The sequence below is a fragment of the Vombatus ursinus genome, unplaced genomic scaffold (assembly GCF_900497805.2).
Source record: "Vombatus ursinus unplaced genomic scaffold, bare-nosed wombat genome assembly UNPS02014786.1, whole genome shotgun sequence".
Lineage (NCBI taxonomy): Eukaryota > Metazoa > Chordata > Mammalia > Diprotodontia > Vombatidae > Vombatus > Vombatus ursinus.
Window position 1 is genome coordinate 988,180 of NW_020954564.1, and position 15,379 is coordinate 1,003,558.

Below are 15,379 nucleotides of genomic sequence, written 5' to 3' on the forward strand. Positions count from 1 at the left end.
CAGAACAGAATCCAAGAAGACTCTTCTTTCTGTCCCAGGTGATTGGAGCCCTGGACTAGGAGGAATTAGGAGAACTGATTTCTGATTCCTAGTTTTGCCACCAATTATGGGTGTGCCCTTTGGACAAAGTTCCTGCTCACTCTGTGCTTCAGTTTGCTCTTCTGTAATCTATCAATCAGTTCATATTAAACACCTACTATGTGCCAGGCACTGTGATGGAGGTGGAGGAATACAAGTAAAATCAATCATTTTGTGCAAGAAATTTCCATTCTAATTGGGGCCTAGGACCTGTGTCTGAAGATCAGCTGTGCTACTTGCACACTTGGGTGACATTTCTGTTTTGGGAGATTTTCAGTTTCTTTGTAGGCAGATAGGTTACATAGTAGGAAGATAAGTTACATACAGAAGTAGACAGAAAAGAACTATAAAGAGAATAAATATAATGTGGTTGAAGACAAGGGGGTTTGGGTGGAGGGCAATTAGCAGCTGGTGGGTGGGGAGAAGGAAGCCTTGTGGGGAAGATGGTTTGTATTAGATGCATTCTAATATCTCTTCTGACTCTCAATCTATGATTCTGTGATTCCATCACCTCTGCGATATTGTCAAGATTTTCTGAGGCTAGAAATACTGGCGCTACTCACAGGATTTGCACAAGAGCTTTGACCTGCTCTATTTTTGACCTGGGCTAACTTACCCCTCCTTAGGCATCCTGGCGGCCCCCACATTCCTTGGACTTCATTATATTGATGCCAAACTTATTGACATAGCCTACCGCATCTCAGAGTTGCCATGCTGAAGAGATCCACCACGCTTAGCTTAATACTGTTTTCTAGAACAGCTAGTAGTATAGTGGATGCTGTTGTTGTTTTTCATTCCCGTACAACAATTTGTGGCCCCATTTGGGATTTTCTTGGCAAAGATACTAGAGTGATTTGCCATTTCCTTCTCCAGCTCATTTTACAGATGAGGAACTGAGGCAAACAGGGTTAAGTGACTTGCCCAAGGTCACACAGCTAATAACTGTCTGAGGCTAGATTTGAACTCAGGAAGATGAGTCTTCCTGATTACAGGCCCAGTACTCTATCCACTGGCTGCATTTGGAGTTAGGAAAACCTGAATCCAAATCCTGAACCAGACACTTACTAGATATGTGAGTCTGGGCAAGTCACTTAACTTTTTCCCCAATTTTCTCAACAAAATGGGGGATAATAACACCTGCTCCACAGGGTCTTTGTAAAGATCAAATGAGAAATGACATTTAAAGTGCTTTGCAAACATTAAAGTGTTATGTAAATGCTAGTTATGACAACTGATTGGTGATGAAGTGCTGGAACTGGTGTCTCAAAAGACCTGAGTGAAAATCTTACCTTGGACATTTATTGTGTGACTCTGGCTAAGCCATTTAGCCTCTCTAGGCCTCAGTTTTCTCATTTGTAAAATGGGGGCAATAAAAGCAAAAGGTTGTTGTGAGGACCAAATGAGGTAACTTGGGTAAAACACTCCTCAAACTCTTAAAGGGTTATGTAAATGCTATTGTTGTTGTTATCACTGATCATTATCATTCTAATATCTCATCCAGTCCTGACACTTTTAAACTTTTTATCTCCTGAAATTTGAGGGTTTCCTGATCCTGGAATAGTTATGAGCTCTGATCCTCTTTGTCTTGGAAGAGATAAAAAGCTGATTTTATAGATTCCTGCAATGGATGTGTAGACTAATCTTAGAATCTCTCACCACCTTGTGTTTTCTGCTTATGCTTTGATAGACTCCAGCTCTAGGTTACGCTCTCTATTCAGTTTCTTCAGCTCTACTCCCCTGCTGCAGTTGGAAATCATTGGGTCCATTAAAAGATAAGTTTTCTAATCTCAGCTGGGGGCTCACTGCTGCACAGCAAACCTCTTAGTCTTCTGATTGACTTTCTCATCCTCCCAGACTGGGCAGTTCCACACCTTCTTTCCGCTTGAGCTTTAGACAGCACGCATGCTTCTCTTGCCCTATCAGCAGAGGTCCTTGCCTACTTTACTGAGAAGGCTATTCGTTGGTAGCTCACCTTTCATTTTATAGTATATCTCATTCATCCACATCTGCCTCATTTCCCTCCTCTGCTTTACTTTCTGGTAGAAGTTAACCTTTCACTTTGCCAAGGTCAACCTCTCTACCTGTGCCCTTGATCCCATCCCTTTTTCTCTGCTCCAGGATTTTGCCCCTTTGATCTGTCTCTTTTAAACCTCCTTTTCTACAGGCTCCTTCCACACTACATGGGCCTAGGTGCCCAGGTCATTCTCATCATTAAAAACCCTTCAGTTGACCCTCCTATCCCCTCCAGCTAGCATCTGATATCTCTTCTTCCTTTTATAGATAAACTCACCCACCTTGACTTCTCTGCAGGTTTTGACACTGTTAATCATGTCTTCCTCTTAGATCCGATTTCCTCATGACTTCTTTTGACACTGCTCTCGTTTTTTTTCCCCCTCTTTGTTTGATCATTCTTTCTCAGGCTGCTTTGTTGCATGCACAGGATCTGTTCTACCTCTGGACTGTGGGTGTACCTCAAAGCTCTATCCTAGTCTCTTCTCTCCCTCTACTTCTTTCTTTTTCTGTTGCTTTCTCTCTGTGATCCCATTAGATTAAATATATTCATTGAAATCAATGATCATACCTATGCTCTTGAGAGTGAGACCAAAATACCTAAATTATACATAGTCCAGCCCTCATCTCTCTCAATCTCCAGTTCTGCATCACAAACTGTTGGATATCTTTACATGCATGTCTCATACGCATTTCAAATTTAACATGTCCAAAACAGAACTTATAATTTTCTCCTATTAAACCCATCCTTTTTGTCAACCTTCCCTTTTTTGGTTGAGGTACCACCATTGTTTCCATTTCCAGGCATTCAGGTTTACAACCTCAAGAGTAATCTTTTCTTCTTCTTCCTCCTTTATCACTTCCTCCACCCCAATTCCACCAGTTGCCAAAATTTGTCAATTCTATCTTTATTACATCTCTGTCATTCATGCCTTTCTCTCCATTCAAACTACTTCCCTAGTTCTGGCAACTGGTAGACCACAAACATTTATTAAGTACTGTTTGCCAGGAATTTTGTTTAAGTGCTAGACATACTAATTCAAGCAAAAAAAAAAGACAATTCCTGACCTCAAGGAGTTTGAATTCTAATGGGGGAAGAAAAATTGGGTGGGTGAAAGTACTGGGGGTGGAGAAGGGTACTGAAATTCTGGTGGGGAACAAAGCTTGGCTAACCTGGGCCTTTCCCGAAATGGAGGCCTAGGAGGAACTCAACAATGGAAGAATCTGGCCAGCAGTTCAGTTGAAGACTTCTTGCTTAGACTATTGTAATAATTTCCTAGTTGGTTTCAGCTTTGGTCTCTCCTCTCTCCAATCCATTCTCCATGCAAGAGCAATGTAATCTTCCTAAATCACAGGTCAGACCATGCCATTCCCCAGATAAAGACTTTAATTGACTCTCTATTGTTTCTAGGATAAAATAGGAACCCTTCATTCTGGCACTGAAAACTCCTCCTAATCTAACACTAAGCCTCAAATTCCAGATTTATCTCATATTACTTCCCTTCATGTATTCTATATTCCAACTATTTTCTAATCTCAGCATTCCCTCATATATCTTCAGGATTTTTCACAAGCTGTCCTCTTGTCTGGAATGTCCTATCTTCTCACCTCTGCCTTTTAGAATCCTTAGCTTCTTTTAAAACTCTGCTCAGATGCCACCTCCTGTGGGAAGCCTCTCCCAGTATGCTTAATTAGCACACTCTTCTTATCCCAATGTGTTTTTCTATTTACAAATTGAATTCCCCCATTAGAATGTAAGCTTTAGGGGTGTGAGGTTTGTTTGTTTGTTTGTTTTTTTAACATTTCCTTTTCATATCTCCAGTGCATAGCATAATATAGCAGGCATTTAATAGATTAATTGTTGCATTGAATAAGTAGAAAACTGATTTTATTTTAGAAATGAATGCATGAACTTATTTGAAGTACAAAAGCAAAGAAGTGTGCTGTAGTGGATAGAAACCAAGTCTCAGGAAGACCTGGGTTCAAGTCTTGTTGCTGTCACATACTGGCTGTATGATCCTGGGCAAGCTCCTTAACCTCTCAGGGTTCCAGGCAACTTGGCCTGTGGGCTAGCCTACTTTTCCCCAGAGGCAGAGCAGGTACCCCAAAGCCAATAAAAATGGTTTCTAAAAACACTGACCAAGGTCCTGACTATCTAAGAGTGGAATTTGTGGCTGTGACTCTTGGAGATAGCAGTGGTGTCTTCACTGATAGCTCAAGTAATGGAAGCTTTAACCCTGCTGGGGGTAGAGGTGGGGAAAGGAGAACTGGTAGTGTCTATGCCAATGTCTGAGGGTGTGATTGGCTCTCCATGTCTTTGGCTCTCCTGGCCCAGTGAAATTCAGCCCAGAAAGATTGTCTTGGTGCATGATCAGCTGGGGCACTGCTGGCTGCTTCCGTCGGCAGACTTAAAAAGGTTCAACACATTGACAAGAGGAAACATGAGTATCGCCCCAAATGCAGACCCCATTTGTTCTGCTGCGCCACACCACACGAGGGCGCTGTGGCTCAGGTCACGCAGGAGCACTCCAGTCATCACCTTCACATAGCTCAGGGTCCCAGTGAAAAGCACCCAAGAGATAACCTGAAAGCACAAAGGAAGATGTACTCTTTCCCTTTAGATAGGGTCCTCCATGGCAAAAAGAACCCTATGGAGCTGACCTGCCAGTGTAAATGGAGCCCCAATAGCAAGCTGTTTTCCCTTCAGCACCAATGGGAGGCTATCTGAGATGACTTTCCCATGCCCACCCCCAAACCAAACAGATGGTCTGATACTGTGGCCTAGAAGGAACTGAGACAGAGAACGGGAGAAGAGGGGAGGATGGAAGGAGAGAGGAGGGAAGAAATTACTCACGATGATGGCTTCTCCCCAGTGGGAGCCCTTTAGCAGAGGGCAGGGACTCAGGACAGCCATGGCCATGTTGTAGGCTCCAAAACCAGTGCCCACCACTGTGATGACTCCCAGCCACAAGAGAGACCTGAGGAGGGAAGCAAAAGGTCCCCTACTCACTTGTCACTGTCTCTCCCATTATCCACACCTCCAAAGTAAACTTCTGAGAGGAAGACTTTACCCGATCCAAATATGATTAGATCACCTGCCAGCAGCCATGGAAGAATGTGATAGGCCTGGGGACCCAGGGGAAATATTACTGTCTCTGCTATTTAATCTCTTATCCCCTTGGGGAAGTCTCTTCTTTTTAAGCCTCAGTTTCCCAATCTGTAATTATGGCAGTGTTTGACTAGGGTATCTTCCAACACTGACATAATTGATAGGGAACTGCTCTTGCACCCAGGAAGACCAGGGTTCAAGTCCTTCCTCTGACATACTGTGTGACCTTTGGCAACTTTACCAACTTCCCAGGATGCTAAGCAATTTCCTAAGACTTTAAGGGAAGGTGCCAAACTGGAACTGTATTCCTAGAAGGAGCTGCCTTATCTGGGAGTTCCCTTCCACAAATGAAGTCACAGGGCCGGTTCCTAGCCATATCACTATCTACTTTTTAAGGTCCTTCTAAGCTCTGTAACACTCATTTGGACTTGTTTATGTTAGCATTGTAAATGTTCTTCAGCTCTTTTTCTGTATGTGAACACTGTCTCAGCCAAGAACCTATAATGTCCTGGAGGGGAGGGACAGCGTCTTCCATGTCTTTGTTTCTCCAAGGCCCATAACCCCTAATATAGGGCTCTGCACACAGGGCAATTCAACTTATGTGATGGACACAGGCCTGTGTGTCTACCAGATCCTTTGGTATTTTACTTTTCAATATAGTATCTACCAGCCTTCTTATACTCAAGGTGGGAGGTAACACTCAACTGGGACCTGGAATCCAAACAAGCCAGGCAGCTGAACTCATCCCCCATGACCCCTCTCCCTACTTCCAACCACCAATCTTGCTCCCCCCCACCCAGAGGTAGGAAAATCAAAAAGGATAACAGTCAGGGTGTTTTAAAAGTGTCAAGATTTAAGACTGGGGGGAACTAATGTCAGATGACTTCAGTAGTGACTTGGCACAAATGAAAACATCTGGGCCTGGCTCTAGCACAGGGACAGAAATTCACTGAGTCTTTGCTCTGGAATATTCCAGATGGACAGGACCTGAAAGATCAGTGTGGTCCAGTGGAAAGAGCATTCAACAGTTCTAGAGATGTAGGATTTAAATCTGGATTTGACATTTAGTATCTCTTCATCTAAGAACAGGCAGCTAGGTGGTGCAGTGGATAGAGCACTGGACCTCAAGTCAGGAAAACCTAAGTTCAAATTTGACCCCAGATACTAGCTGTGTGACCTTGGTCAAATAACCTAACCCTGTCTCAGTTTCCTTATCTGTAAAATGAGCCAGAGAAGGAAATGGCAAAGCACTCCTGTATCTCTCAAGACCTTTTAGTTATCTGTGTTCTCTTCCTCTTCAATTTATCTTTCTTTAGTTATCTATAAGTTATAAACTTGGTCTATAACATAAATAGATCAATCAATCAACATTTAAACTGCGTAATTTATTAACATCTCTAGGCCTCAAATTTCCTTATCTGCAAGATGAGAAGTTGGATTAGATCACCAGTTTTTCATGATTTTTTTTAATCAGAATCCTTTGACAGTCTGGCAGAGCTTATGGATCCTTTCTCACAATAATGTTTTAAAATACACAATAAAACACAAATATTTTTTGAAAAACCCAGGTCACAGAATCTAGGTTAAGAACCCTTGGGCCAGATGGGCTCTGAGGTCCCTTCCAGCTGGGGGTCTATTCTTTAATTTTGATTAGGCTAGAGTAGGACTTCTTAAACTTTTTCCACTCAAAGACCCTTTTTCACAGTCAGGCAGTGTTTGCTTGGGGGTGTGTGGCCTGAGGGCATTGAAGTGCAAAGTGTGCATTCTTTGTGTTCAGAACCAAGCCTGCAATGAAGTTGTATGATACAATACAGGCAAGAGATGCCAGAAACACCTCAGATTCATTAAACATTTGATTCTGAATTAATTTTTGGTCTTGCATGTTCGGAAACCTTTTACTGTTGCCAAATATTTTGCAACCCTCTATGGGGTGGTGACCCACAGTTTAATAAGTATTGGGCTAGAGGGAGAGGAAACTGAGGCTAAGAGAGGGGGTGTGATTTGCCTAAGTTAATGGCAGAGCTGGGATTAGAACCCAGAGGTTCTTATTTCCTGCTAAATGTTTTATGGACTTTTTTTAATGCACTGCATCGTTCTGCCTCTCTGTGGGGCTGCTCCTAAGTTACCCTCTCCTTTCCCTGTCGTTAACTCTTGTTTACCCCACTCCCCACCCCTCTAATGGAGAGATCCTTCAGGGGCCAGTGTCACCTACCTGCTGGGCAGGCACATAGCCAGGAGGCAAGCGAGGGGGTTCGCCATGGCACTAAGTGTTGCAGACAAGTGGTAGGCCACAGAACCGTAAGACATGCAGGAGTAAGTCTGAACAGAAGGAAGGATTCCATTGGTGAGGGCATTCGTGAAGACCACCAGGATATAGATGAAGGCTAATTGGGCCTGTGGCCAGACAGTGGTCTTCTTCTCCTCAGGCCTGGCCACTGATAGGCAGCTGTCTCTGTTGCTGCTGCCAGCTGAGGCTTCCTGGAGCTGGAAGGATCTGAGAGTCACCTGGCTGACCAGGAGGTCCTCAGTCGAGAGCTCCCACTGCTTAGGGAGCCGAGTCAGGCCGAAGAAGGCAGTCAGGCAGCAGGCCATCATGATTGTCAGCAGGAGAAAGAAGACAAAAGGGGAGAAATTGGCTGGTATGTAGCAGGTCTCCAGCTGGGGGGTGCTGGTGGTGAGGTCAGGGTTCAGAGTGATGTTCAGTGACCCAAGGGTGAAGGATGCTTTAGTGATGTTAGGTGGCTCAGTGGTTATAGAGCTGTTGGTGACTTGGGAACAGCTGTTGAGCCCTGATCCCTGGGCCAGAGCCACCAGAGCAGGGAGGAGACCGCTTAGCCCTTCCCCAACAAAGAAGGAAGTGAGGTACTGGGCTGGCAGGCGGGCCATGAAGGGTAGGAAAGTGACAGAGGAGGTGCAGTCCACTAGGGCCAGGAAGAAGGTGAGGACCAGGAAAGCTGTGCTATGCAGAACACCAGCCACCACTGAAGTCTTCTCCCACAGGAAAGCGAAGAGGAAGCAGGCAGTTGTGCCCAGGGCCAGCACAACATAGATGACTGGGACCTCAGAGAGGTAGCCAGGCCGGAATCGGTGAAGAAGGGTGATGAAGAGTGGCCCCACATTGGCTAGCTGGATGATGATTGTGAGGTAGGAGGGTAGGTACCAACCTTCAGGCAGTTTTGTTACTAGCAGAGGCAACTCTACCCAGAGTCCATTGATGGCCACCCAGGAGCCAGAGCCAAAGATGCAGACTAATAGGTGGGTGAGCAGAGCCATGGTACCTCTTTCCCTGGGCTTCCTTGGGGACCTCCAGGATTGTCTAGGGATCCACCTATTGAAGGGAAAAGAAAGTTGTTTAATTTGCTGTTATTTACCCACAGAGCTTTTGTACCTTGTGCCCATATTTTAGCAGCTAATTTCAAAGGGGAATATTATAAATTGTTCTATCATTGGCATAAATTCTCCCCTCCTCTCTCTCCCTTCCTCCCTAATTTCTTCACAAGGCTTAGTGAGAGCAGATGAAGACGTTTGAACAGCATAGAATCATGTACATCAGAGCTGGGAAGGAGCATTAGAACACAGAATGTTAGATCTGGGAGGAATCTTCAGGGCCACCTAGTTGGACCCCTTTTTATACAGAGGAGAAACTGAGGCCCAGAGACGGAAAGAGGTTGGACCATCAGTCAGGAGACAGATGGCCAGGAAGCCTGACAATGAATTACAAAAATGAGCTCTACTCGGGAGGGACTGAGGGAAGTGGGAGGAGTGTGGACCAGTAGAAACTAGAAAGGATATGTATGTGACGAGAAGCAGGAGGAGGGTAGCTTAAAAATTGTTGAGAGACAAATGTCTGGTGGTAGTGGGAAAATGAAGCAACCACTTGGGTGTATGTGAGCAAGGAGATCCAGGTAGGAGGGGAGAGGAGACATTGCCAGCAGAGCATTTTGGCTTGAAGTGGAGGTTTTGTTTGGGTAACTGGCCAGAAAGGACCTTGTTTCCTGAATGTCCAAAGAGAATCAAAAGAGATATAAAAATATAGAGTGAACAAAGGAGAGATAGAGTGAGAAAGAGCTGGAGGGCCTGAGGGTTAGACAGAGGGAAAGAATGAGTGGTCAACAGACAGGGAGAGACAGCAGAAGTAGAGAAAGTAGATGGGAGAGAGAGAAGAGTGAATGAGTGAGACATAGGGAGAGAAAGAGAGACAGGAGAAAGTCAGAGAAGAAGAAAGAGGCAGGGAGAGAAGAACTGAGAAACAGAGGGAGAAACAGAACCTTCCTTAGTCCCTAGGGTTCTCTCCTGGACCAGTTAGAACTGTAAGCCTGGGTTGAGAGGAGACTGGAAGCTACTTTATCTGCAACACATAATACTTTTCTAAGCACTTTCCCAACCTTCATTTGGGCCTCACAGCCAGGAAGAGGCAGGGCAGGAATGAAACTCATTTTATATTTTTGTTCAAGACCTGTCTTGGCAAGTGGAAACTCCTTCTGCTATTGTAGATAAGCAACTCATCTATAATTTAACCAGCTTAGAGAGAATTTCCTGGTGAGTTGAGAAATTAAGTAACATTCTTGTGCTCACATAGCTAGTATGTGTTTGTGAGCACAGGCTTTCCTGGCTCCAAGACTTGCCCTGGACCCCCTAGGGCATGGCACCTCTTACATCCCAATTTCACAAAGAAGGAAACAGAAATAAGGAAGAGGGTTCTCTGAACTGTGGCTGGAGTGGCCTTGTTTAGCAGGGGTGGAGCTGATGGGCATGTGTTTGGCTCTAGTGAACCTGGGTTACCAGTTGGGACTGTCTGAAAAAAAAAAACCAAAACTTTCTTTTTCTTAATTGTATCCCCAGTACTTAGCACGGTGCCTGGCACATAGTAGATGCTTAGTGAATGTTTATTGGAGCGTGACAGACTTTGTTCAACCTCATTCCCCACAGCAATAACCTTGACCCTGCTTTGGCTATTCAGGGGAGGGCAGGGAGCTTGAGCTAAATCACTCCTTCCCAAGGATGGGTATAAGGTCTATATCTGAAAGCGATCAGCTTTGTCCTAGAATCCTCCTGCCAACTGCTCAATCCTTTAGCAGGATATAAGGAGGAATTGTTGTGGGAGGTACCAAAGGGGTGCAAGGAGGGAAATTGGAGGGATAGGGAAGTAATAGTTCTCTTAGTTCTTCCTCTCCTGGTTTTGGAGAAACCTTAAGGTTGAAAGAAGGGTTAGTCTTCTGAGTCATGGTTGGGTTTCTCTACTCTATTAGCATTAGGATCAGTGTTAGCAGGAGTGGGAAGGGAAGTTACATGTTTCTCCAGGAAGTGCTAAGAGGTTCACCTGTCTCACAGGTTATTCCACTGCTTTGAAATTTGGCTATGAGATAAATTGCCTTTGTATAACCTGAAGAGCTGAAATGGTAGGTAGTTGTTTACCTATTGAGACAGCCCAGTATAGTGGATAGGGCACTGGATTTGTTATCAGGAAGACCTAGGTTCAAATTCTTGCCTCAGAAAGTAGTTGTGTGACCCTGGGTAAGTCACTTAACCTCTCTGTGCCTTAGTTTCTTCATCTATAAAGTGAGGAGGGATGGATTAGATGACTTCTTAGGCAGCTCTAAATATATGAACCATCCACATAGTGGAACAGGGCCAAGTAGAATCCCAGCTTTAGAGCTGGAAGCAACCGTTGGAGGTCCTGACTCCTTTCTAATGGAGCTCTACAAATAAAGTAACATGCCTTAGAGTTAGAAGGGACTTTAAAGACTCCCTGCTCCAACGTCATGGCTTTACCCAGAAGGCAGTCTGGGTAAGTAAGTTAGAGACAGAATTCAAATCCAGGTCTTTGGTGGATCTGTTCTTCCCACTGTACCAATCATTCCTCACTCTCTCCGATACAGTCATGGATTTGAAAAACAGAACTCCCCATCCTCCAAAAGGCTGGGACACTGAGGCCAAAGAGATGACTGGCAGCCACCCCCTGATGGAACAAAGTGATCCCTCCTGCATGTTAGGTGTTATAAATTGGGCAAACATTGACACTGAACATAATCCAGGGGTGAGGTTCACAGTGGCTTTAACTATCTGATCTCTTGTCATGAGTCAGAACTGGCTGGCTTAGTTCTCCTGATTTTCAGGAGGACTTCCTGAAAGAAGGAATTTTCTTTAGGCTATTCCTTGGTTCTTTCTTGCCTCCACTGGCACCCTTCCTAAGGGAAGGGCTCAGATTCAGGGCCCCCAAGGGATTTATAGCTCAGAGAACTTTAGAGTTCTTGAACTACATTTGACAGAAGAAATTTAGGCCCAGTGAGGGAGTGGATCTTGCCTAAAGTCACACAATAGCAGATCTGGGTTTGAACCTAAACCCTGTGATTCCAAGTCCAACACTTTTTTTCTTGGGTGACTGTCCCTCAAATCCTTTTTAGCTTGAAACCCAGTTCCTCCCTTTTACTCCCTTCCCCAACTCCCCTAGCTAATTTCTTTTCTTTCTTTAAAGAGCTTTGTGTTGGTTTCTGCTTTTTATTTGCAACCCAGTTTTGAAAGAGTTGGGTGATTTGATTAAGAATATTTGGGAGCAGAAAGATCTGGTCATTATTTTCTCCCCTTTCCATTCTAGTCAGGCTAACTTCATTGACTCACACTCCTTCATCCCTCATAATCTTTTCCCCATCTCCCCTGGAATACCCACCCCCAATCCAGGCCTAGTAGGTCTAAATCCCACCTTTCCTGCAAAGGCCCTTTTTGTCCAAATATTTTTTTGTTTGTTTGTTTTGTTCTAGCTGAAGTAGCATTAGATCTAAGTCTAGGAATAAGGAGACCTGAGTTGAAGTTTTCAATTCTACCATGTTTCCTGGGTGACCATGGGCAAAATGCCTTCCCTTCTCTGGACCTCAGTTATTCCATTTGTCCAATCAGAATATTTACATAGGTCTTTATGGCTAATATTCTGTTTTCTAGTGTCCCTTCCCATTTTCACTCTCTTCCCTCTTCTTCTGGGATCCTTTTGTGTGCTGACATTACTTGTTCTAAGATCCCTTTCAGCTCTGTGAGACTATGATTCTACTAATTATGCCTCATTTTAACCATCCCTCATTGTATCCATTCCTTCTCATGAAGGCCTTCCACTTTAGTCAGATCCCACACATCAGACTCATTCTGTCCTTAGACATGTACTCACTCTGTTCTCCACAACTTGGACTGCTATAGCTCCATTTCTGCCTTTTCAAATTCTGCCTCTCTAAACCCTGGCCATCCTTTAAGGTCAGAATCTGGTCTTATCTCCTCAGAAAATCTTCCTGAAATAATTAAAGAGCCCTGGAATATCAGGATTGGAAGAGCTCTGGACCATCTAGTCTAGTCTCTTTATTTGAAAAGGGAGAAAACCAAGGCCTAGAAAAAGAAAATGATTTCCCAAGGTCACATAGTAAGAAGAACTGGGACCAGACCTCAGCTGTGCCATTTTAGGAGTTTATGGGACCTTGTGTATATATTTAACCTCTCTCTCGGCCCAGTTTCTCCAACTGTAAAATGAAGAGATTGGATTAGGTGCTGTCTAAGGCTCCTCCCAGCTCAAAATCTACGATCTTTTTTGAGTCCAAGAGCAGGGATTCTCAAGTCCACAGTTATCACTCCCTTTTTTTGAACTATTTTGGTACTTACAGTCTGTACCATGCAAATCAGATACTCAAGCACATACTATCTAGAATGGCTTTTAATTTTTTCCTTGTTGTCCCAGTCAAAGGGTATCTCAGAGGTTTGTCAAACTACAGCACTCAAGGTGCTATGCATGTCAACTCCCTGGGTGTGCTCCTTAGCCTCATCATTACTGAAGTGGAGTAGATAGATGATGCACTGGTTCTAGGGACAAAACTAGATTCAAATCCTGCCTTAGATACTTACTACCTCTGGGAGCTTGGACATGTCACTTTATCTTTCTGAGCCCTGGCTTCCTCATCAGTAAAATGAAGGGGTTTTACTAGATGGCCTTTGGGGTCCCTTCCAGCTCTCTATCTCCCCTTCTGCTATCCAATGATCCCTGCTAGGAATTTCTGCAAGCTGGCAGAATCAGATAGCCAGGATGAAGATCATATTTTAGAGCTAGAAGGGACAGAATAGAAGGAGCCTGGCATGAGAGTGACCTGACTAGGTCCTAATGGGAAGGAGTGAAAGCATCTGGATGCTTAGAGTGGGGTATGATTAGAACCACAGAATGCTTGAGCTGAAAGGGACCTTAGAACATTAGGAGCTTCAAGTTCAACTAATTTACAGAGAAGGTAACTGAGGCAGAGGGCAGTTAGGGGGCACAGTGGTTAGAACGCTGGACCTGGAGTAGGAAGCTAAGTCTTCCTGTGTTCAGATCTGGCCTCAGACATTTATTAGTTGTGTGACCCTCGACAAGTCACTTCACCCTGTTTGCCTCAGTTTCCTCATCTCTCAAATGAGCTGGAGAAGGAGATGGCCAATCACTCCAGTGTCTTTGCCAAGAAAATCCCAAATAAAGTCATGAAGAGTCAGACACTACTGGAAAAAGCAAACAAACAACTGAACAACAACTGAGGCAGAAGTGACTTACTTAAAGTCACAAAATTGTTAAGTAGAAGTACACCTTCTGATTCCAAATCTAGGTCTCTTTTCATTAAGGCTAAGCACCTCATGCTAGCTGCCATGTCATTGCTGTTTTGCACTTTGTAGACTCCTTGACAGAGGATTTCTTATTCATTCTTGCACCTTCCCTGTAAGGAGGGAGGGCTGGACTATTATCCTCATTTTACAGAAGCAGAAAAGACTTCAGGATGGAAAAAGGAAATCACTTGCTCCCTATTACATAGCTAGTAAGGCAGGGAATCAAACCTGGGTCCCCTAAACCCAAATCCCACCATGCTGTTTCCACTATGTCCCAGCTGCTTCTTCTAGCTATAAAGGAATAAGTAAATGACAAGGGCTATGATGTGAGAATAAGATGAGGAAAAGCAGGGTCAAGGACCTGGGGTCCTTAGGGCAGGGAAGGGGTGAAACTCTTCAAGACATCCTCCCCCCTCAGGAGAGCCTGCTTCCTAAGTCCTCCAGAAGAATAGCCCTTCTCAGTAATATACCATGGAGCTCCCCTCAGACTCCTCCAAAGGCCCCTAATAAATGCCTGTTGATTCTTCATTAGCCACACTGGAAATACAAGGATATAGGCTTCTGCAAAAACTATAGCCTGAACTTTTTCAATCCTATTGGCTTAGTTTTCTCATGGCACTGGTGTTCTCTGTCTCAGAGTCAGTTCTCTAAGTAAAAATTTATTAAATACCTATTAGGTGCCAGGTACTATGTGCTAAGTGTCAATGATACAAAAAGAGGCAAAAGATAGTCTCTGCCCTCAAGGAGCTAACAAGCTACATGCAAATAAATATATACAGACAAGCTTTACACAGGAGAAATAGGAAATAATTACCAGAGGGAAGGCACTGGAATTAAAAGGGGCTAGGAAAGGCTGCCTCTAGAACCAAATCTTCCTCCGGAAGCAGTGAGGACTCCAGATAAAATTGGAGTGACTGGATTTGATGCCAGAAGACCTGGTTTCAAGTTCTGACTCAGGCCCTTAATCAGGGTGTGATCTTGGGCAAGTCTATCTCTGAGCTTCAGTCAGTTCCCTCATCTAGAAAACAAGGGGCTTGGACTTAAGTGATCTCTGCAGTCCCTGGCAGGTCATGGTCCTGTAAGCCCATGGAACCAGAGATGTGTTCAGGCTGGAGCAGGGCAGCAGGAACCCTCCCTGGTCAAGCCTCCTCCTCAGTTCTCCCACTAGAGTCCTCCCAGCTCCCTCTATTCCCCTTAGCTTGTAGTTCCCAAGAGCCCCGTGACCCAAGAGTATTTACCTGGAGGCAGCCTGTGTCAAGAGGACCAGGGGAGAGTTGTGAGTATTGGCACTGGTCCAGACCACTCTGCCCTGACTTGGGAAAAAGTCTGGGCTCCGGGGGCAGTTCGGGAACTTAGTGCCCTAGTGCTCACATGAACCAATGCCAGACGTCTGAGCAAGGTCAGCTCTAGCACACCCAGCAGGGGAGGGATTCATAAACCACTCTCTGGGTCCCTCTGTCTTAACCCCCTCCCCTAGCTTCCCCTGTTCCTCCCCTTTCCCCATCCCTCACCCCCTCCCTCTCTATGGGTGGAGATGACAGCCAGGGAGAGCGGGGCCTCTGAAGGAGTTGGGGAGTGCCC

General features: G+C 44.7%; 1 protein-coding gene across 2 annotated transcripts; it reads right to left on the reverse strand.

The window, feature by feature from the left end:
• Positions 1 to 3,976: 3,976 nt before the first annotated feature.
• On the reverse strand, positions 3,977 to 15,209 carry LOC114047335 (solute carrier family 52, riboflavin transporter, member 3-like). 2 transcript variants are annotated; one of them, XM_027868129.1, is made up of 4 exons: positions 15,037 to 15,209; positions 7,410 to 8,525; positions 4,943 to 5,066; positions 3,977 to 4,672 (listed from the first exon to the last, which is right to left on the reverse strand). In XM_027868129.1, the coding sequence occupies exons 2-4, from the start codon at positions 8,468 to 8,470 to the stop codon at positions 4,460 to 4,462; spliced, it is 1,398 nt and encodes a 465-aa protein (XP_027723930.1). In that variant the 5' UTR covers positions 8,471 to 8,525; positions 15,037 to 15,209; the 3' UTR covers positions 3,977 to 4,459. The 2 variants fall into 2 exon arrangements, with proteins under 2 accessions (XP_027723930.1, XP_027723931.1); XM_027868130.1 differs by lacking the exon at positions 15,037 to 15,209 and adding an exon at positions 14,613 to 14,689.
• Positions 15,210 to 15,379: the final 170 nt, after the last annotated feature.